This window comes from Protopterus annectens, chromosome 1.part1 (genome assembly GCF_019279795.1).
Source record: "Protopterus annectens isolate FY-2018-M chromosome 1.part1, PAN1.0, whole genome shotgun sequence".
In the NCBI taxonomy this organism is placed as follows: domain Eukaryota; kingdom Metazoa; phylum Chordata; order Ceratodontiformes; family Protopteridae; genus Protopterus; species Protopterus annectens.
This window is the reverse complement of record NC_056726.1, coordinates 245,145,207-245,167,881: the sequence shown is the minus strand read 5'-3', so window position 1 is coordinate 245,167,881 and position 22,675 is coordinate 245,145,207. Positions and strand designations below refer to the sequence as shown.

At 45.8% G+C, this 22,675-nt stretch overlaps 1 protein-coding gene across 1 annotated transcript in view; it reads left to right on the top strand.

Moving 5' to 3' along the window:
- Positions 1–22,675, top strand: part of CEP85L (centrosomal protein 85 like) — a 1,265,215-nt gene that overhangs the window by 598,615 nt on the left and 643,925 nt on the right. Inside the window, exon 4 of the mRNA XM_044074367.1 lies at positions 18,471–18,607. Within this exon, the coding sequence (XP_043930302.1) occupies positions 18,471–18,607 (137 nt within the window). The remainder of the gene's footprint in view (positions 1–18,470; positions 18,608–22,675) is intronic.

The following is a 22,675-nucleotide window of genomic DNA, read 5'->3' as shown; positions in this document are numbered from 1 at the left end:
TGTTTGTACCTACAGGCCAATTATTTGTAGTAAAGGTAGCAAAGGAAAGGATTGGAAGAGGTTCTTGTGCTTCTAGGTTGGAGACACTTCAGAGCTCTTTCATTTGATCTCACTTTACACCCCCCCCCCAGACATTCAATGAATGTGTGCATGTGGCTACAGCACACTGAAGGCTGCATCTCTTTTACCTTTACTGGGGCAACTGGTTTCTAGCAGCAATAACTGAAGACAGTATAGTTTCAACATACAAGTCTCTACTTCTTTTATAATCCTTATACGTTATAGTGTGTACTGCAAAGTTATAGATGGAGCCATCAAAGACCATCATTTTAATCAGCTGTGTCCTAGCCACTGTATCGTGCAGTAACTGCCTCCCAAGAGGATCCTTGTGATCATTTGTGTTGTGCAACATGTACAGCAAGAATCTGTTCGGTTGAGTCTTTGCATCAAAACCCCAGATATTTGGGAGAGATGAGTGAAGATGGAAGGTAAGGAAAGAATGTGGCAGCATACAGGCTAACTGCAAGAGTCAGGCAGACTAAGAGTGTAGGTCTTTAGTAAGCTTCACTTTATTGCTCATTTGTCTGATGGTATACACTTTAAACCCCTCCGCTGCTTATTCTATATTCTTTTAGCTCACCACACCCTTGCCGATCATGCATTTAATTTGTTATTGTTTTAAATTTCTTATAGTTCGATACTAGTTTTGTCTTTGGAAACATTTTTAGCTACCCATCTTAATTTTAATTCTCTGTGCTTCATGAATGACTTTATCATCTACACCTCTGATCACTGAAACTGCATAAGTACCCTCAGGCTTTTCTCCATTCTTCTAATTTCCTTACTGTTATCCTTGGAATGCATTGTGCTCTGCTGTAGTTTTTGTGTGTGTTTTTTCTCCCAAACTATTTTTAAATGTTAAGATTATCCAAAATGTTTTTTTCTTGTTTCCTTTTGATCCTTTACAGCGTTAACAGCTAATCTTTTCCTTCTCTGCTGTTCTCTCATCCTCACCCCCAAAGCCATGCATTGATGCTATGTATGCATTTGTCCTGGTTCATCACATTTTTATGCTGCCCTTTCCTTGAGTCAAGCTTTGGCTAATTTACCTTCTTATGTCGGCCTTATAATTGTTTCCCAATTTCTTTTTCCACCTTTGCTGTCCTTCTCATGTCTCTGTTTTTGCTCCTTTTCTCTTAATTTGACAGAACCTATTTTACAACAGCAGCACTATGTCAACTCGCTTGAGCCTTCTCACTACTTTGCTTTGTCTCTGTATAGTTTTGCTTCCTGCTGGACACTCATCTCCTTTTGTAGGATGCAAATCCAGGGGGCCTGCTTAATAACCCTCCATTTTTCAAACAATTCTCTCTTACCTCTTTCCTTGCATTGCTGTTTTGCCTTGCATATCATTCTGTTTCGTCTGTTTGTCTGAGGATTGCAGGTGTTTGTCAGTAGCTGCACTTTGCCATCTCTCATTTTCTTTCTTATTTGACGAGTCATTTTGCATGAAACAACTCCATGGCATAGAGGGATACAGCCCTGACTAAGGAGCAGGTGACCCAAAATTGAGTAGCAGCTTGGGTGCCTGTCTGAAGTAGCCAGAGAGGATGGTAATGAGCAGCTGCTGCTGACTTACATATCCTGGGAGAGGCAGGCAGCTCTAGCTTCCACTTGGGTGACACCTAGCTGGAACTTTTTTTTTCTTCAATAAACATCTTAACTCTTGATTATTTACTTCTGGATCAGAGGCCTAGAGAGCATATGCAGTCCCATTGTGCAGATGGATAGATTAGAGAGTCCAGCATTCACCTCATGGTGGCAGCAAAGAGGAGATCTCAGAGTCACCGGGGTATGTGCATGTTTCATTAGGGCAAAATGGACTGCCTCACAGGACGATTGCTGCCTATCGTCCATCTCCTGCTAATGGGGGAATGAATGATCAGAAGGGGCTTCTCAGGCAAGGATGAAGGGTCAAAGGGATCTTGCCTGACCTAGGAATGCCTGTCGTCGTCCCCCCCCCCCCACACACACACACACACACTGTGAATAAATGGGACCAGTTGTGTTCATGTAGAGGAGCCAGTTGGCAAAGTCCTGCAGGGAAGTAAATAAAAACAAGGTCATGTCTGCTGCTTCTAGATAGCTGCCTTTCCTGCTGTTTTCTAAAGCCTGTAACATTGGACATTAGCCATTGTTACATGTATGAAAATTACACACAGTCCAGTAAATGTGTTGTGTATTCTATATTAATATATAGCTCGGTTAGTACAGTCGATAAGGCAGCAATCTGAAAACATCTAGGTGTTGATCTGATTCTGGCAATTTCCATTAGTAGGTTGTGTTTGAGCTTGCCAGTTAACCTGACTAAACTCAACGTCTTCCCCGAAAGGAATTGCTTTATGTATCATGACTACATAAATGCACATATACGTACACACACACAGGATTGAGCAAGTATGCATGTGTTTATCTCATAGATCAGACTTGTGTCTTTCTCACTTGGCTGTAGCCCACATACTACACTCCTATGTCTCAACCCCACTGGTTGCTGGATCATGTACAACAAATATAACTTAGCTGTTTGGTCCCTGAGTTGTTATAAGGGCTTGCAGCTAGAATTCTGTTTTTTTTTTGTCAGAGTGAGACCTTTTTGCAGTTTATCTATATATGCTTCACTGTCCTGGACCAGAGGCTTAGCCACCGTTGAGGAGATGCCTTCTTAGATCCCGGCTGCAGTACTTCAGTGTTTTTTTTTTCTTCTTCATTTTATTTTGAATATTTTTACTAGGGTAGAGCACTGATCCCATTGAACCTATTTCAGTATTGTGATTGTTGCAGTGACACAGCCTTCTACATCAGGGTGTGTGGGTGGAAGGGTATTTGAACAGAAGTACAGTCATTGGGTTTTGGTTTGCTTGCTTTTTTCTGATTTTTTTCTTAACATTTGTAGTAAATCACAGTTTATTTATTGATATAGGTATGCATACATTAATAGAAAAGAAAACAAACCATAGTGACATTTTCATTATTTCATATGGTATATAAATGTTTTCTTTTTAATGCTCACTTTTCACTCCAACATTATATTGATTGTTGAATTCCTGCCTTTCCTTAAACCTCACCCATCCTTCTAAACATTTATTTATTTATTTATTTTATTTTACATTTGTTGACCGGGAAAGTCCGACTAGGTTCCACAGATCCTGTTTTCAGCGGAGGCCCGGGGAGAAATGCTCCAGAAGCATGTTTTTAGAATGTGGGAGGAAACCGGAGTTCCCGGAGGAAACCCACGCAAACGCAGGGAGAACATGCAAACTCCACACAGAAGGCACCCCAGCCGAGAATCGAACCGGAGAATCTCTTGCTGTGAGGTGACAGCGTTAACCACTGCACCACTGCGCCGCCCGCTTATTATTCTGCATATATTCTTCCCACAAAGTCCATCTTTTCTAAAAATCCCACCTCAATTTTTTTTTATTTCCTTTACAGTATTCAGTACATCAGTTGCAGATGGCTTAGATTTTGATTTCTATTTTCTAATAATTCCTTTTTTGGCAGCCAATAGCATTAAAATTAGTAAAGCCTTGTTATATTTAGGCAATTCACATCATATGTCCCAGCTCACAAGAATCCTTTCCTTACTTACAACCATTTGTTCCCCAAAATTTCTGCAAAGTGCTGTTTATGGAATCTGCCAACTCATTACACCACCTTAAAACCTCTTCACAATTACTTCTGTCTTTCTTCTAACACCTCAAGCATTCGCTAGGTACCTAAGGAAAAATTCTCTAAAGCATGCTTAGAGTATAACAATTCCTATGCAAACACTTCCCAAACAAAAATCCTAAACCTTCTGTACTTGGATACTTGGGAACCCATGCAGACGTCCTCTCATTGCTGTTTTGTAAATTGCCTTTCCTGTTTCTTTTCTCAATCTTTTCTAGCCTCCTATGCTTGATTCTCACTATTAAATTATAGTGGTTTATATAACCTATTATTTACCCCATTTTTTTTAACCGTATATTCTAGATTCAACTAAAAACTGTACCAGTGCTGATCTGTTACTTAACAGTCCTTTATCCCTTTCGGAGCTGTTTCAGTGGCTTATTGAGATAAAGCCCTGATTATGGCCCAGACAATCTGTGCTTGATAAGCGACTCAGGTGACTGATGAAGTGACAGTGAGGGATGGACGTTGCCGTCACTGATATGAGGGTAGGAGTCTCCTGTGATGATCCCTGATGGAGGTTGGAAACATTGCTATGGGAAATTGTGGTCCAAAGGGGGATAGGGTGGGGACATGACCGAGCTGCTGCACAGGCAGGGCAACAACTTTCTTAAAAAATCTGCTCTGTTTTGTTATCTTTTCATTTCCAGATACCCAAATACATTCTCAGCATTGCAAATCAAGTTCCAATCTCCACCTGTCAATAATATTTCTTGCTGAAAGATGATTATTTCTCTCAAAATTCTCTTAAGCTCCATAATAGCAGATCCGAAGTAGTTAACTTCATTTTATCTGCAACCTGTGGGTATTCGGATCCATATCAGATCCGAGCTGGCAACTTTACAAGCATCTGCTCTGAGCTCCAAGCTCCACCCCCTTACCCATAACCCACCACCATCTCCTGCCTTCCCCCAGATCTCGTTTGCCGCTTAGTGCATCAACATCGTGGTCTCCGTAGCTGTGAGCCTTAGGGTTATTGTAAGTGCTTTTTGATATATTTTTGTGTGTAGAGAGAGTTTTCTCAGTTAGTTCCCCTTCCTCCCCCTAAACGCTTGTTCGTCAGTTACAAAAAAAAAGTTTTTAGTTTTGTGAGGTAGTTATTGTGTAGGCCCTTCCCTTCCCTGTAGTGTGTGCATGGTCAATAGTGTGTTGGGGTTTGTTAGGTGTGGCTGCTTTTGTGTTAGAATGTCTGAACAGCCGAAACCTACTTTTAAAAAATGCACAGTGTGTGGCCATAAGCTTTCACCGACAGATGGTTACACACTGTGTGTTGTTTGCCTGGGCATAGCCCATTTATCTGCCCAGTGCAGTATGTGTGATGGATTTAATCCGAGGGCCCTGAAAGATAGGAAGTCCAAACTGGTGGCAAAAGGCCCACTTCCAGCTTCCACTTTGGACACTTCAGCCTCGGCCTCAGCTTCTGCATCCCCCCCTCAGGGTGGGACTCACCGTCTCACTAGACCTGCTGAAGGGGTGCGAAAGGGAGAGACAAAAGACATAAGGATACAGACAAAGGGAGAGACGGAGAGAAGAAAGGGGATAGGCCCCGTAAACGGTCTCCAGATCGGGAGTCCTTCCCTAGCCCGCCTTCCAAGGTATCGAGACCTGTGTCTCCTCGTCTCCACTCGCCCAGATTCTCCCCGGAGTCAACGGAGCCGGGGCCTTCTTCCAGATCCTTCCAACGACCAGCCAGATCTGAGTTGGTCGCTTCCTCGCTGTCAACTCAGAGTCTCTCTGAAATGGACAGGGTGATGAGATTTATTCTGACCCAAATCCAGATGGGACTCTTGACAGGACTCTCCTCCTCTGGAGGGGGGACCTCCATGCCATTCTTTCATCCAATTTCTTCTTCCCCGATCTGGCCTGAGGTTTCAGGGTTTATGGATCCGAGGGTCTTCGGAGCTGGGGATTCGGCATCGATGGTTCCTCCAACCTCGACTCCGGCGATTACCTTGAGTTCCCCGGATCCGACCAGTTCAGGTCTGAGCAGCTCTCTGGGCCGAGGACGGGGAGTCGGACCCAAGGGGATGGAGGTGTCTTCGGCTCTGACTGTCAGATCCGAGCCGTTCCTTCAGAGCTCCGTCTACCCTAGCCTCGGCCCCGATTCTCACAGCAGACCCGGGGAGAGCTTCCTCCTTGTTGGGTGCTAAGGAGGTGCGCTCTCCATCGGCAATCGACGTGGTGGAGAGGGTTCTTTCCCAAGCATCGAGACCCTAGCCTATTTCCTTGATTCCGCCCAGACTCCCTCGGATTCGGTTACGACTCCCTTCAGCTTGTCTCTGGGACAGCCCATGCTAGAAGAGCCCCAGGTGTTTCCCCTGGAGGAACCCCCCCTGCGACTCATGAACCCTCTTCAGAGAGTGCCACTTAAGAGGGTCCTCGTAAGCACATGTGTAAAAGGAGGCACCTGGACTCCCCTGAGTCCCTTACAGACACTGATTTAGATGAAGGAGAAGGTTCCCCAGGTCACTTCCTGAGGATGTCTCCTTTGGAGACATCATGGAGATCCTCTGCCAGAGGGGAGGTTGGTCAGCCCCAAAACCTTCTACGGATGAATCAATGTTCCTGGAGGCTTTTGGCATGGGCCAATCTACATCCTTAGGGTCCCCACTGGTGGATCCCTTAGTGGATCTTATCACCACACGGGCATGGAAGGAGCCTGACACCATAGAGCCGATACCTAAACACCCAGACAAGATTCTTTCTCCACCCTCGGACAGACAGGCATGGTATAAGGGATCCCCTGTGGCTGCTATGGTGGTTGCAGCTGCCACCAAAAGGGGGACTGGCTCAAGAAAGTTCCTCGGTCCACCCTCCGGACAAGGGAGTCCACTACGGTGGATCAATTTGGGAAGCGAGTATATTTTTCAGCGATGTTTTCCATCCGAGTGCTGAACTACTTGGCATACGTTATACGACTGCAGCGAGACCTAGTCACGGAATTAGTTGTCGCCCCCAGAGTCTTTGTCGCAGGAGGCCAAGCATCTGTTCTCCGCGAAAATGTCGACTCTGAAATCTGTATCAAACACGTCCATGCGCCTCCTTTCCCATGCTACGGAAGGAGCAGCTAGGGCGGCTGGGACCGGCGTAGCTATGAGGCGACACGCTTGGCTCAGACTGTTTCAATTTGCGGACCCCTTCAAGACGTCTTTTATGAATGCTGCCTTCGATTGTTCTTCTCTTTTTGGGAGGACCGTACATGACACCCTTTTCCAGAGTGAAAAAGACAGGAAGACTTTGTCTGCCATCGAAATCCGCTTCTCCAGTCCTCAAAGATCCTTTTCCAGGAATCAAAGAGGGCAAAAGAAGATGTGGTTCCGGAAATCGCAGTTTTCCCGGGACTCTCAGGACAACTCATCCCCTAGAGGCAGAGGGGGACATGATAGATGCCGTCCCAGAGGCAGAGGGGGTTCAAGGAACTTTGTGTCTAGAGAGCCCTTCTCAGACAGGCCCGTGCAGCAGCCCTGAGGGGTTACCCAACTGTCCTACTCTGGAGGCAGTCGGGAGAAGATTATCATTGCACCCAATGGCATGGGAGTCCATAACTGCAGATCGTTGGGTGCTTCAAATAATATCCAGAGGTTACACCATCCCGTTTGTTGCCTCCCCCCAAGCCAACCAAAGCGCCTCCCATATGTCCCACCTGCTCAAAGGGAGACGGCAGCGCTAGAGGTTTCCAGGCTGCTTCAAAAATGAACCAGTCCGGGTAAGGCATTTACTCCAGGTTCTTTTTAGTGCCAAAAAAGATGGGGGACCTCAGACTCATTTTGGACCTGTCGACCTTAAACCTGGCTGTCGCCAAACAGAAATTCCAGATGGTCACCCTGTAGTCCATTCTACCTTATTTTCGAGAATGTGACTGAATGTGCTTGATAGACCTCCAGGATGCTTACTACCACATCAAGATTCACAGAAGCTCCAGGAGATTCCTTTGCTTCCAGCTGGGAGCCAATCATTTCCATTTCAAAACCCTACCCTTCGGTCTCACCACAGCCCCCAGGGTGTATACCAAGGTAATGGCAGACGTAGCGGCTCACCTGAGGCTTCAGGGGATTCAGTTATTCCTTTACCTAGACTATTGGCTCCTCGCTGCTTCCACCAAGCGTCTTCTTTGCCAAGCCAGAGACTCATTTCTTCATCTTGCAGATCTGCTAAGGATTATGATCAATGTTCCCAAGTCCCTCTTTGACCCAGTACAGATCTTGGATTTTATCGGGGCACTGCTGGACACCCTTCAACTGAAAGTCTTTCTAACTCCAGACATGGTCCAGAGTCGAAAGGGCTCATGTATCAATAATTCTTGGCCCCAGGTTACAGAAGGCAGCCGACGTTCTCAGAGCCTTGGTCTCTATGGCTGCAGCAATTTCTATCCTCCCCTGTGTGCGTCTTCACATGCGTGTTCTATAGTGGACTCTAGCCGTACGGTGGTCTTGGCTAGATCTCCCCAAGGAATACCCAATTCATATCAGCAAAGCCTGCAGAGCGTCAATCCTCTGGTGGGTCCAATCCCCGGAGAGCGCAGCAGGACGGCCTTTTATTCCACCCACAGCCCAAGCCACAGTGACCACGGATGCCTCCCAGCTCGGGTGGGGGGGCATTATCTGGGGAGGACTGTCCAAGGCACGTGGTCCCAGATCGAGACCAGATTGCTCATCAGTGTTCTGGAGATGAGAGCAGTGCTTTTAGTGTTGCAAGCCTTCCACACTGTTCTTCCTCCGGGGGCTATTGCACTTCAGTCAGACAACATGTCGGTTGTCTGGTACATCAACAAACAGGGAGGAACCAGATCTTACCCTCTGTGTCACGAGGCCATGAGAGTATGGGAGTGGGCGATCTCCACCATTCGGATTCTGATTGCAACGCACATCCCGGGATGTTCCAATATTTTAGCGGACAGATTGAGTCAGGCTATTCTAATTCCATAAGAGTGGTCTCTGAAACAGTTGATAGTGGAGGAGCAATCTTCCTTGCGTGGGGTCAGCCTTGCTGCGATCTCTTCGCATCTCCTTCCAATGTGAAGTGCAGCGAGTTCTTCGCTCTGATTCCCTCACCAGGGGACCCCCCCCGAGACACTCTAGTACATGCTTGGCCTCCCGGGCTACTGTACGCTTATCCCCCCGGTACCACTCATTCTGAAGTTTCTTCAGAAAGCTTGCCGACTGGGGTGCAAGGTGATCCTCATTGCCCCATTCTGGCCTCGTCAAGTCTCGTTCCCCTTCCTCTGGTCTCATGTTCTAGCTCCTCCTTGGATTCTAGATCCCTGCCCGGATCTCATTTCTCATCCCTCAGGCACCTGTCTGCCCAACATGGACCGCCTCAAGCTGACAGCTTGGTTGCTCCAGTTCCATTGATTGCCAGAACTCCTGGTCTTTCGTCTTCAGTGAAAACTATTCTAGTGGCAGCTCATAAGTCTTCCACTAGGAAGATTTACCACAGTAAATGGAAACAATTCTCTATTTGGGCTTCTCAGAGAAACCTGGATCCTTTTACAGCCCTTGTCTCTGCAGTGTTGAATTTCTTAGACAGCATTTTTCAGCAAGGGGCTAGTTCTTCCACTGTGAAAGTGCAACTGGCAGCTATTTCGAATTTCCATGTCGGCGAAAACAGGAATGCCCTGTCCTCTTCTAGACTGTGTAAGGCTTTTCTTAAAGGTACTTTTCTTTTGCGTCCTCCAGTTAAGAGCTCTGCTCCTCCTTGGGACCTTACCTTGGTTCTGCAGGCCTTGGTTGCTTCCCCCTTTGAACCTGCAGCATCAGTAGATTTTTTTATCCTGGAAGACAGCCTTCCTAGTGGCCATTACGTCTGCTAAGAGGGCTTCTGAGCTTCAGGCCCTGTCTGCCATGCCCCCTTACTTGGTCTTCCATAAGGACAGGGTTTCTCTCCGTACAAACCCTTCTTTCTAACCAAAAGTGGCGTCCGAATCAAACATTAATCAATCTTTTAACCTGCCTGTTTTCTTCCCAAATTTTCAGAACAAGGGTGAATATAAACTGCATTTGCTAGATGTTCATAGACAACTTCATTTTTATTTACACAGAACAAAGCCCTTCCGTAAGTCTGACCAGTTATTTAAATCTTTTTCTAAGCCCTTTTTGGTAAAGCCATCTCCAAGGTTTCCTTAGCTAGATTGATTACACTGTGTATTTTGCAAATTTGCAAAGACAAAGGTTTGTCTCCACCTGGTCCTGTTAAAGCTCATTCTACCAGATCTGTGGCGACATCTGCTACTTTTTGGTCTAGGCTCTCATTGGATGACATTTGTGCGGCAGCAACCTGGGCAAAATCACATACCTTCATTTCTCATTATAAGTTGGATTTGATCTCCAGAGGGAGAGCATCCTTTGGCTCTGCGGTGCTCAGGGATATCCTTCCATGAGGGCCTACCAGGAGTTTGAGTAGCTGGGGACTCTGTCCCACAGGTTGCAGATAAAATGAAGTTAACTACTTCAAGTAAAGAAGGTATGTACTCACCATAACGTTCCATCTGAGTAGTTATACTTCATTTTTTTTGCAACCTTCCCACCCTCCTTCCCCCGAACCTTCTCATGTGATATCATGTGTGGTTTGTTATAAGTTGAGTTGCTGATTGGTTTGAGTTGCGGCAAACTCGATCTGAGGGTAGGCAGGAGATGGTGAGTTATGGATAAGGGGGAGGAGCTTGGAGCGCAGAGCAGATGCTTGTAAAGTTGCCGGCTCGGATCCGATATGGATCAGAATACCCACAGGTTGCAGAAGAATTAAGTATAACTACTCAGATGGAACGTTATGGTGAGTACATAACTTCTTTTTTAGGTGGAATTTAAATGCATGTCAGTGTAATCCTGCTCCCCTACCAGTAATCCCTTGTAACCAGAAATGTACCATTTTCTTTTTTATTTCCCCTTTTATCACTATTGGAGCCCCTCTGTCAATCAGTATTATTACTTTCCTTTTTGTTTGTCCCTAATATTCTGCTAAATGTCTGTCCTAAACTTTTTATGCCAAATACACATGTTCATTTCTATCCAAATGATTCCTACTTTTCTTAATATAATTCAATACTGTGCTTTTTGATTTCAACTCTAAGGCCATTTACATTCTTTGTTATGGGCAGAGTAGCCATTATGATAGAAAACTATTACTCCCATCTGTTATACCTGGAAGACTTTTGAATTTATATTTTCAACTTTTAGCTTACATGCATACACTAAAGTTTAGAAAGCTGATCTCTTTATATAGTTGTTACAGATCTACATTTGAACTTGTGTCAAATTTTTTAAGACTTTTTGCTTCATTAAAAAAAAAAAAAAAAAAAACTAGATTGTACTTGCGTATCGCAGTCAGATTCCTGACACAAGAAGCGGCTGATTTCCGAGCCCTTCTGGTGCCAATACTCATAAGTGTGATTAAAACACACACACACACCCCTGTGATATCTTCAAAGTTTATGGTATTGTTGGCTTATACTGCCTAGGGGTCATATTACAGGGTTTGCCAATCACATTCTTTTAAAATGTCTCTTCCATCGAGCTGGTTTACAAACAGGATTTCATCCTGTCTTTCTTGTTGTTGTTGTAGATGATTACTGTTATTATTATTATAATGGTAATCAACTTAAATGAATGAATGCAATAGTCGGGCATTTATTGAAAAAAACATTGTATGAGGGACAGGAGAGGTAAAAACCAGGGAGTGTGGGGAACTTCCCTTTTCAGTACCACTTTTCAAATTGTTTGAAATGTGGACATGTGCTCAGTGATTTATATGAATGACTGCAGTGCTCATTGATTGAAACAAGTGACTGCAATGCTCATTGATTTACCCTTAAAAGTTTTTTTGTGAGGGACAGGAGAGGTAAAACATGGGGAGCAGTGTTGTCAGGAAAGGAGTGCCAGTAAGAGTGAAAAAGGTGTCCTCAAAGTTGTGCTGAGCCAAAAGTAAAGTAACCGACTACTATGAACCTAACAGACCCGAGTCCAACAACCAGGAGTAGTGGTGTCTTCCTACATGTCATTTTGATGGTAACAACTTGTATATCCTATTCATTTCTCATAGTTTTAGACTTTGGGCCAGATTCAATAAAGCCTACACTAAATGTGTACAATATGTAATGTTAAGTTGTCAATCTCGCCTTCATTCTTGCTTGATCTTGATGGGTTCGGAGCTGATCCTCGACTGCTTTTAGCTTTAGCGAGAACCTTTACCAGCCCCCATATCCCATGATGCAAGGCAGTAAGTACCCAGATCTCGTTTGAGGTCTTCTTTTTGCCAGCTCCTGGTAAGTTGTTCACTTTTGTGATTCAAGCCCCTTTTTTTAGTCAAAAAAACTCTTTTATTGATAGTTTAAGTTATATTCTACCCTTTCTGACAGAATTTTCCTGTCTCCTTTAATTTTTGTTAGTCAATTTTTTCCTATCCCATCCCTGTTAGGGTGTGTGTGTGTTGGATTTTATAGAATACCTTTTGGTATTTGTAAGTTAATTTAGACTGGTGTTGTGTGTGTGTGTGTTCAACACTATGTCTAAGGAGAGGGTCTGGTTTTAAGAAGTGTGACTCGTGCTGTCAGAAGATGTCTCTGACAGGCGGTCACACTTCTTGCCTGTGTCTGGGCCCTCTTCACCTGCAGGACTCCTGTGCTATTTGTCACTCCTTCAGCCAGAGAGTCCTGCAGGAGAGACGTAATAAGTTGATTCTTAGGGGCCTTCTTAAGCGGAGGGCTCTCCGGCTAAGTCGGCTCCACAAAATCAACTAAACCTGCCAAGGCCCAGGCTTCTGTTTCTAAGCCTGCGGCCTCGGCTCCGTATTGAGTCGAGATCGGCTCCGGCTGGAGCGATTCTGGTTCGACAAAGCGGCCGATGGCTATCGGTGCGAATCTGTTTGACCGCCGATGTCGGCTCCGATCGGTTCCGACACCCATGTGGCACAGGCATCGGTGTCGGCTCCGATCGGCTCCGACACCGTTACTTTGGTGGCTGTATCGGCTCCGGCTGGAGCGATACATCGAGCTTCTGTCGGCTCCGAGTCGGCGCCGACAGGATCTGTATCGGCTCCGATGGCTCATTCCAGGAAGAGGTCGAGGTCTCCTTCCTTGGAGCCGATACTTTCGGCTCGCCCGCCTCTTCTATCGGAACGGAGCCATCGGGCCGATCTTCAAGGTCATCCAGGTTGTCAGATCATGACCTAGAGAGAGTGGTCAGTAGATTACTCAAGTCACAGGTACTGGCCCAAATGCTACACAGTCCGTCTCAGCAGGCGACTGTTGGTCCACACCCGTTACAGTTCCTCCTTCAACTCTACCCCAGAGTTTGGAGTTGGAGTCTTCGGCATGGTTACTGCTACGGCTGGAGGACGGATACCCCTTCTGTTCCTTCAGCCTCTACTCTTATCTCCTCTTCCTTAGAGGGATTCGTGGTCGGGCTTCCATGGTCTCCTCCGAGGGGGTGAGTGGCATCGGACCCTTGTCCGAGCCCGCTCTTCCCCTTGGAGCCTCGGCCTTGGTGAGCTCGGCTCCGACATCTGCCTCCGGGACTTCCCTTCGGTGGTCCCGGGAGTTCCTAGCTCTTGGAGCGGGTTCTCTCGGACCTGCCTGGGAGGAGCATTCGAGATAATGAAGAGTGTACTGGCCACTGGTATCAGTCAGCAGTCTGTTCCGTAGCTCCTCCCTCTATAGTACCTGTTGACATCTCTGCCACTTCTCTTGCTACAGGACCCAGAGATCCTCCGCCTCAGGTTTCCCCATTGGGAATTTCCCCTCTTCCGAGGATTCTCCTGATGTTTGGAGATCCTCCTAGGAAGAGGACTTGTAAGAGGAAGCATGTAGACTTCCCGAGTCTGTCACCGGATACTGACTTTGATGAGTCAGAGGGATCCCTAGATCCCCTCTGAGGATGTCTCCTTCTCAGACATCCTAGAACTTCTGAAACAGAGGGAAACTGGCCCACCAACAATCCCTCTGAGGATGAGTCAGTATACCTAGAGGCGTTTGGATCTCGGCCCTCCACCTCCTGGGTGTCTCCGCCTTCGACCCCTTATGCAGGTTATTGCACGAAGGCGTGGACAGCTCCTGACTCTGTAGAGCCAGTCCCTAGGAGGCCTTCTAAATTTATCACTGCCCCTAGTGACAAACAATTCCTTACCAAGGGTGTCGCTGATGCCATGGTGGTGGCTGCGGCCACCAAAAGGAACTTGCAGATCCTTCCATGCCCGTCCATCCTCCTAATAAGGACTCTAGGACCATGGATAGGTGGCAAGCGGATGTTTTCCTCAGCGACCTTTGCTATCGTTCGCTGAATTATCTTTGTCACTTCACCAGACTCCAGAGATATCCTGAAGGAGCTGGGAGAAGTAGTTCAGGATCCTACAGCTGCAGGGGCTCAAGAAAAGATTGCTTCGCAGCTAGGAACCCTCAATTCCATACCTAACTGCTCTATGCGGGTAATATGTTATGGTGTGCATGGAGCCAGTAGAGCCGCAGGCACAGGTGTGGCTCTTAGGCGCCAAGCCTGGATGCGGCTATGTGATTTTGGATCCCTTTAAGGCGTCCTTCACAAATTCTCCCTTTGATGGGTCAGCTTTGTTTGGCCCTCAGGTGAAGGAGACCTTGACCAGGTGTGAGCAGGGCGGCAAGACTCTTTCTGCTGTTGGAGTCCGTTTTCCACCCCTTCTAGGCCTTATCCCAAAGGACAGAAGGGTGGGAAGATAATAGTTCCGTAAATCCCAAGGAGTCACGCGGATTCACGTGGTCAGTTTACCCCTAGAGGCAGAGGGGTAACAACAACAGGCGCCTAGAGGCAGAGGGGTCCGAAGAACCAGGAAACAGGGAGCCTCTCTCTGATAAGCCCTTTCAGCATCCCTGAGGTGTTGCCCGGCTGTCCCTCCTTGGAGGCAGTCGGGAAGATTATCACTGTACCCAGAAGCCTGGCATTCCCTCACTCAAGACAGATGGGTACAGTCGATCATATCCAAGGGTTACATAATTCCTTTCGAGGAAAGTCCCTTCCCTCAAGTTCCCTTCCAGATGTACCACCCGGTCTAAGGGAGATTGCAGAGTTAGAAATCGCAAAACTACTGCAAAAGAGCCATTCAGCCAGTTACAATAGACCATTCAGAGCCGGAATCTACTCAAGGTTCTTTTGGTCCCCAAAAGACGGGAGACTGGAGACCAATATTGGATCTCAGCAGACTCAACAAGTCTGTCAGGAAGACAAGATTCCGAATGGTCACTCTTCAGTCAATTCTGCCCTTCTTACAGAAGGACAACTGGATGTGCTCAATAGATCTTCAGGATGCGTGCTATCACATCAAAATTCACAGACGCTCCAGGAGATTTCTCCGCTTTCGGCTGGGGTCCAGTCACTTCCAGTTCAGAGCCCTGCCCTTTGGTCTCACTACAGCCCACAGAGTGTTCACCAAATGCATGGCAGTGGTCACGGCTCACCTGAGACGTCAAGGATTCCAGGTGTTTCCGTATCTCGACGACTGGCTCCTGTCAGCCACCACCAGGCATCAGCTTATACAAGCCAGGGATTACACAATAGACCTTTGTTCTCATTTGGGCATCTCAGTCAACTTGAAAAGTCATCCTTATCGCCCTGCCAGTCTATTACCTTCATAGGCAAACTTAAACACTGTTCGGATGTCAGCTACCCTTACAGAACAAAGAGTTTCAGACATTCAGACTCATGTCAGGATCATTCTGGCCAGCAAGAAAGTACAGGCCAGAATGGTTCTGAAGGTATTAGGTCTCATGGCTGCGGCCATTACTCTTCTTCCCTGGCTCGATTCTACATGCGCCTCCTTCAGTGGATGCTGTTCACACAGTGGTCATACCAGCAACTCCCAATCGTCACCAGATTCTGGTGACACAAACATGCAAAGAACATCTTGCTTGGTGGATCACATCGTCTCAGGTTCACCAAGGCAGGTGCTTTGTACCTCCGTCCCTGATAGCCACTGTCACCACGGATGCCTCCCTGATCGGGTGGGGGTCATTATCAGGGCAGGATGGTTCATGGGGCGTGGCAACCGTTCGAGTACCATCTGCACATAAATGTCCTGGAGATGAGAGCAGTGCTTTTAACGTTGCAAGCCCTCAGCGACTTTCTTCCCGTAGGGACAATTGCAGTCCACACAGACAACATGTCTGTAGTTTGGTATATCAACAAACAGGGCGGAACCAAGTCCTACCCCTTGTGTCGAGAAGCGCTCAGACTATGGCAATGGGCGATCTCCTCTCATCGGTTTCTGGTAGCAACGCATATCCCTGGGAAAACCAACATTATAGCAGACAGATTGAGCAGAGCTATTCTCATGCCTCACGAGTGGTCTCTCAAGCAATCCATAGCGGAAGAGATTTTTCTGGAATGGGGGCGTCCATGTTGCGATCTTTTTGCTACTCCCCAAAACAGCAAATGTCCAGACTTCTTCAGCCTCTTCCCTCTATCAGGCCATCCCCCCAGAGGCGCTCTGACCCAGGATTGGCCCCAGGGACTTCTTTATGCCTTCCCTCCATTTCCTCTGATCCCTCAGGTGATCCAGAAAGCTACCGTTTTGAGAGCCAAATTGATTCTCATTGCCTTACTGGCCTCGACAAGTTTGGTTCCGTTCCTCCATCATCACCTTTTGGTGCAGCCGTGGCATCTGGACCCAGTGCCAGATCTACTGATTCACCAATCCGGTCAGCTGCACGGTCAATCCCTTCTCTCAACCTCACAGCATGGTTGCTCCACTTCCTTCCTTAGCCAGGCTTCCTTTGATCTCTAACCCAGTTAGAGATATCATAGCTTCACTAAAATCCTCTACCAGGAGGATTTACACAAGCAAATGGAAGCGTTTCTCTTATTGGGCTAAGGCCCAAAATATTGATCCTTTACTGCCCCTGTTCAGGCAGTTCTGGACTTCTTAGCAGAGATTTTCATGCAGGCTCCTCTTCTTCCACAGTCAGAGTTCAGTTGGCTGCTATTTCTAATTTTCATGTCGGGATAGCAGATCATAATATTATGTCCCATAGGCTCTGCAGGGCCTTCTTGAAAGGAATTTTCCTACTAAAGCCTCCAATCAGGAATCCTCCTCCTCAGTGGGATCTAAATTTAGTGCTGACATCCTTGATTCTTCCCCTTCGAGCCAGCTGTTTCTTGTTCCCTGAAATATCTTTCTTGGAAAACTTTATTCCTAGTGGCTATTACATCTGCCAGGAGGGTGTCTGAACTTCATGCTCTTCGGTTCGACCCCTATTTGATTTTCACAAAGACAGAGTATCTTTGAGAACTAATCCATCCTTTTACCTAAGGTCGCTTGAAAACAATCTGAATCAATCTATTGATCTCCTGTATTTTTCCTAACTATTCAGATAGAGCTGAACAAAAGCTACATTATCTTGGCGTCCACCGTCAGCTTAGATATTATTTGGACAGAACAAAAATTTAGAAAATCTGATCAACTTTTGTTTCCTATGCGGATAATAAAAAGGCCTTCCTGTTTCTAAAGTGACTTTGTCCAGATGGCTTTCTTGGTCATCACTGAAATTTATCGATCAGGGGAAAACAGCTGTGCTCAAAACCTAAAGCACATTCAACTAGGAGTTTAGCTACTTCTACAGCTTTTCAAGCTAGACTGCCTTTGGACACTATTTGTGCAGCGGCCACTTGGGCCACTCCTCACACTTTTGTTTCCCATTACAAATTGGACTTGGCCTCCAGGGACAGAGCCAGTTTGGCTCTACAGTCCTCAAGAGTTTGTTCCATTGAGCCACCCAGGATAGAGGTGCTAGGGGCGGTCCCATCAAGCAAGAATGAAGGCGAGATTGACAACTTAACATTAAGTTATGTACCTACCATAGCGTTCCATGTTAGTTGTCTTCTCGCCTTCTTTCTTCTGACCCTCCCTCCTTCCCCTGGCCTGGACAGACCTTGTATAAGAAACTATAATGCTAAAGACCATTCAGACCTGGTCCTTTTTCCATCTGTAAGTTTCTTCTTCCTTTGGGAAGTATTTTTATGCTTGGTGTTATTGCCCTTTGTCAACAAACGAGATCTGGGTACTTACTGCCTTGCATCATGGGATATGGGGCTGCCTCGAGCTGGTAAAAGGAGTTCTCGAGCTAAAGCAAGTGCCGAGGATCGGCTCCGAACCCATCAAGATCAAGCAAGAAAGAAGGCGAGAGAAGACAACTAACATGGAACGTTATGGTAGGTACATAACTTCTTATTCAAGAACATCCCTACTACATTTTTTGTGCTTTCTAGTCACTCAGAAACATTACACTAAGTGTACATGTAGTTTTCACTTTGTGATAACCTTTATGAATCCCTGTCAATATTTAAAGCTGCAAGGAAGTCAGTAGGAAAACTAAAATTAGAAGGAATAAGGTGGGAATTATGCCTGTGTTGTCTGTTCATTCAGAACTGTGTACACTTAGTGTAGGAGTCATTGAATCCTTATGTATTTTTCAATTAACTGCTTCCCAGTATGCCTTTAAATGTTAATTGCTCTGTGCCACATACCTTTCTGTTAGCAGCAGTGTGTTCAGGGGTCTCACGATTAATTGCCTGCATCTGCAGACAGCTTTTTCTGATTTTTGTGATATGGATATTTATAATGCAGACAGCCTGTGTTAGCTGGCCTGATTATTAGTACTGCAGTATATTCACTGAAAAGTATGTTTATTGTTTCCATTATGTAATTAGATGGACTGATGTGTCTTCATTGTTTTATGGTAGCATCAAGAGCCAAAATAGTATTGGACACGTATGTATTTTTTTCAGGGTTCACCGAGGACTGCGCATCCATTACCTTTGGTTCCTGTGTATCCCACAGTCATCCAGCAGGATTTAAATAAATGGGAGTCTATGTTGAAACTGAAAGATAACTTACTACGACAGAAGGAAGTTGTAATTGACCGGTGAGTATAGAAAACTTTTCTTACTTTGCTTTGAATCTCTTGTTAATATTGCACTTCATTCCACCACGTATTAAATCCATTCCCATCTTTCCAAAGTCTCATTCAAAACTGAAAACCTTCCTATTCAAAGAAGCACAATCTAAATGATTCTATAGTAGAGGTGTCTTATAAACGAGTACTATGTATGCAAGTACACTGCCTCCTTGATGTACGCCTTCCCTTCTCACTGTCACTGTCTCACTCCTGTCTTCCATTTACTGTATTACTGTCTTTGTCTTTACTCCCTTCTCTCATCTCACTTCTTTATCCTTCATTCTCTTACTTCCACCCTGCCTTCCTTACTCTACTCTTAGACCTACCGTTCTACTGTTTTCCTCGCACCTTCAAACACATATTCGCTGTACATTGTATACAGCCAAACTGTGATCAAGGCACGTTAGAACAACTTCTGTAGCAAGTGTTTTGCCATTATAATGTGTAAATAGTGTCACTGTTTTGCTTTCTACGTATAAATATTTAAAATGTATGTATGTATGTATGTGTATATAGCTGTTTTAGCTGCTTTTCTGTAAAAAAAAAAAAAAAAAATTTTGAAGCTTGTTTCCTGCCTTTCCTGTAATTAGTCTAGTCCAGATATAGATTTGCTGTATTCAGGACTGTTTGTAAGCTTCTGAGCCCCCCAAGCCTTTTTGTGTTGGAGGGAAGCCTTCTAGCTTATCAGTGGGAGTGCTAGCCTATCTACCACAAGAGGAGTGGTTTCTGGCCCAGAAATTGTAGTTCATTGGCCATTTGGGCAATTTTTCCATCTCTTTCAACTTTCTTTTTTAAAAGCCTGCATTTGCGCTCGTTTCCCACCTTTTCTGTAACTAGTCCAGTCCAGATACAGATTTACTGTATCCAGGACTGTTTGTAAGCTTCTGAGTGGTGCCAAAGTCTGCTCTTCAATTTTTCCCTTAGATCTGCTACTTCTCTCCTCTCCTGCACTTTTACTAGTTTATTAGTATACACTTTACCAGACTTCTTGTAGCAATTATTGCAGCACACAAAAGTGCTACCAGCACTAAACGTTCTACAAGGAAACCGCTCCAGTACTTTACTATTAATGCCCACCCCTCCAGGCTTGTCTAAAGTAGTTCCCTGTACTTTCTCCTATTAGCCTGGTGAACTTGGGCATCCTGAGGCAGTGTAGTGACTGCCTCATGTGCACTGACAACCCTCTTCTCCTACCTCCCAACACTCAGACTTGCAAGAGATGCATTTATATATGCAAATTGGAAACCACACACTCTCCAGCCAAGACCAGAATACTGGTCAAGAGGAGAAGGTCAACACTTGCACCACAACACATGGAACACATAGCCCTCCAGAACACACACCAGCACTGCCTTCATATAAAAACACAAACCACACACCCACTTTCGCTGTGGCTCTCAGTAAAAATCTAACCAAACAGCAGAGACCTCCAAGGCAGAAATGCACTCAACCACCAAAACACAACACTAATCACGAGACACATAACTCTCCTAACAGGTTGCCACTCAACCAAAGCCCCTAAGGCAAAACAGCATGCCCAAAACACTACTCATTGGTGACTCGATAATGAAGGCACACTGATGTCCCAATTACTAGGTTGAATAAGGAGAAAGTCAGATGCCAGAATCCACCACATAACGCACGCACTCAGGTCCCGCAACAGCAGGTACAAATATGACTCTGTCATTGTACATGTGGGTGTGAATGACCTGAGACACGTGCCTCCCTGGACTACATGAAAAGAGAAATGGATGATTATGTAGCCCAGGCGGGTATGAACCTAGCCCTGAGCAACATCCCACCGTCACCCACAATGATACCACAGTGCAAGCAGAAAATGATGGATTTCAACAATTAGTTAAGTTTCTGGTGTCATTCTAATGGGATCCAGTATCTGGCTGTCTGGGATGACATGGTTGACAGACCTCAATGCTTTGCCAGAGATGGCCTGCATTTGCCACTCCTGAGACAGACCTCAATGCTTTGCCAGAGATGGCCTGCATTTGCCACTCCTGGGCTTCCGGATACTGACCAAGGCTTTTGCCACCCCTATAGTGCCTTTTTTAGGTGGTGTTCCAAAGACAAAATTATCACCGTAGGAGCTATAAATAAATGCAATCTGAGGATCTTGCTGCTCAATGCTAGAAGTCTAAATCTCAAAACGCACTCGCTTGAAGCACTCTTTAAAATAGAGAACATTGACATTTGTGCTGTAACAGAGACCTGGTTCAAGGCAGCAGAATGCACCCCTGCACTACCAGGCTATAACTCATTCCACACCTTTTGGCCCCAGGACTTGGAGCGAAGCTCCAAAAGGGGTGGTGTTTCCATACTCAGGATGCGCACACCTCCAGACTGGTAGCCCTACATAACGCATCTGAGATACTTCAGGTGCAGCTAACATTGGATAAGATGGCAATTTAGGTCGTAGACTGCTGTAGGTCCCCAAGTATGTCCCAAGACTCACACTCCACGTTCCTAAGCACCCTGGAGAATATTAGGGTCCAGCCTAATACTCTCATACTGGGTGACTTCAACTACCCCTCCAATAACTGGGAAATCTTCTCATGTACCAATACACTTGGCCAACGTTTCCTGGAATTCATTAATTCCAATGTCCTGGACCAGCTCGTTCTTATGCCCACTAGAGGTAGCAACATCATTCACTTGGTCATTACTAACATAGACGACCTTTGCTCTACACCAGGAGTCAATTCCTCCCTATTTAGATCCGACCACAAACTAATCACCTTGGAAATCTACATCCCTCCCACCCCAACCACCCCACCCAAAGGTAACCACCATGAAAAACTTCTCCAAAGCTAAATTTGGGCTCCTAAAAACAGAGGTAGGTAACTTCACGGCACCCATACAAATGGAGTTATAGTTGCATGACCGCCGAATCATACACCAGTGCACTGTACGAACACGTACACAAATGCATGTCTCTCACCATAACCAATAGAACCAAGATGCTGTCCTCCAAAAAAGAAAGCCAATCTGGTGGTCCTCTGCCATAAACAAACTCTACAACAGATGGAGAAAACTGATGCGGAATAAGGTGAAGTCCAAAGACTGGAAAAACTCCCTTATCAGCCTCAACAAAAAGTTGAGATCCCTCATCAAATCCTGTGTAACTAGCTGTGAAAACAGAATTGCAGTAGATAATAAAGACAACCACAAGACCTTCTATAGTTATGTAAAGAATCTCCACTGCAGTACCCAGATTTGCTCTGAGGTACTGCACAATGATACCTCGTATACCGAGCCAACAGATATTGCCAATATACTGGCCGACAGATTGTGCCAACTTTACCCCCCCCCTCCCAAAGGACCAGTCACAATACCAGTAGATTGCCAGACACCCAGTATTACTGCTGCACAGGTTAAAACAGCACTGTACAAGGCCAAGAACACAGCTTCTATGGGACCTGACAATATCCCTGGCTGTGTTCTACATGAACTACAGAGTGAACTGACACCTCACCTGTGTGCCCTGTTTAGTCACAGCCTCACCTCAGGCTGTGCCCCTACCGAATGGCGCACTTATACAGTTATCCCTCTCCACAAAGGAGGAGCAACTACAGACCCTTTGAACTATCGCCCCATTAGCCTGACGAGTCTGATATGCAAAGCTATGGAACACATCATCATGGACCTAATAAACAAGGATATAGAGAATCTCCAAACTCTGGATCTCACACAGTTTGGTTTTGTGAAGGGTAGATCGTGCCGGCTCAACTTGGTTGACTTCTTTGAGTCAGTCACCAGAGCTGTGGATGAAGGCAAGGTGGTTCATACAGCCTACCTTGATGTGGCCGAGGCCTTTGATAACATTCCCCACTCAGAAATCATAGAAAAACTTACTAAGCTAGACATCAACCCCTATATCACTAGGTGGGTTGCAAACTGGCTCACAGATAGAACCCACAGTATGAAAGTAGCTGAATCCAAGTCAGACTGCTGACCAGTCACGAGTGGAGTCCCACAGGGTTCAGTCCTAGGTCCTCTCCTGTTAGTACAGGCCAACACGAA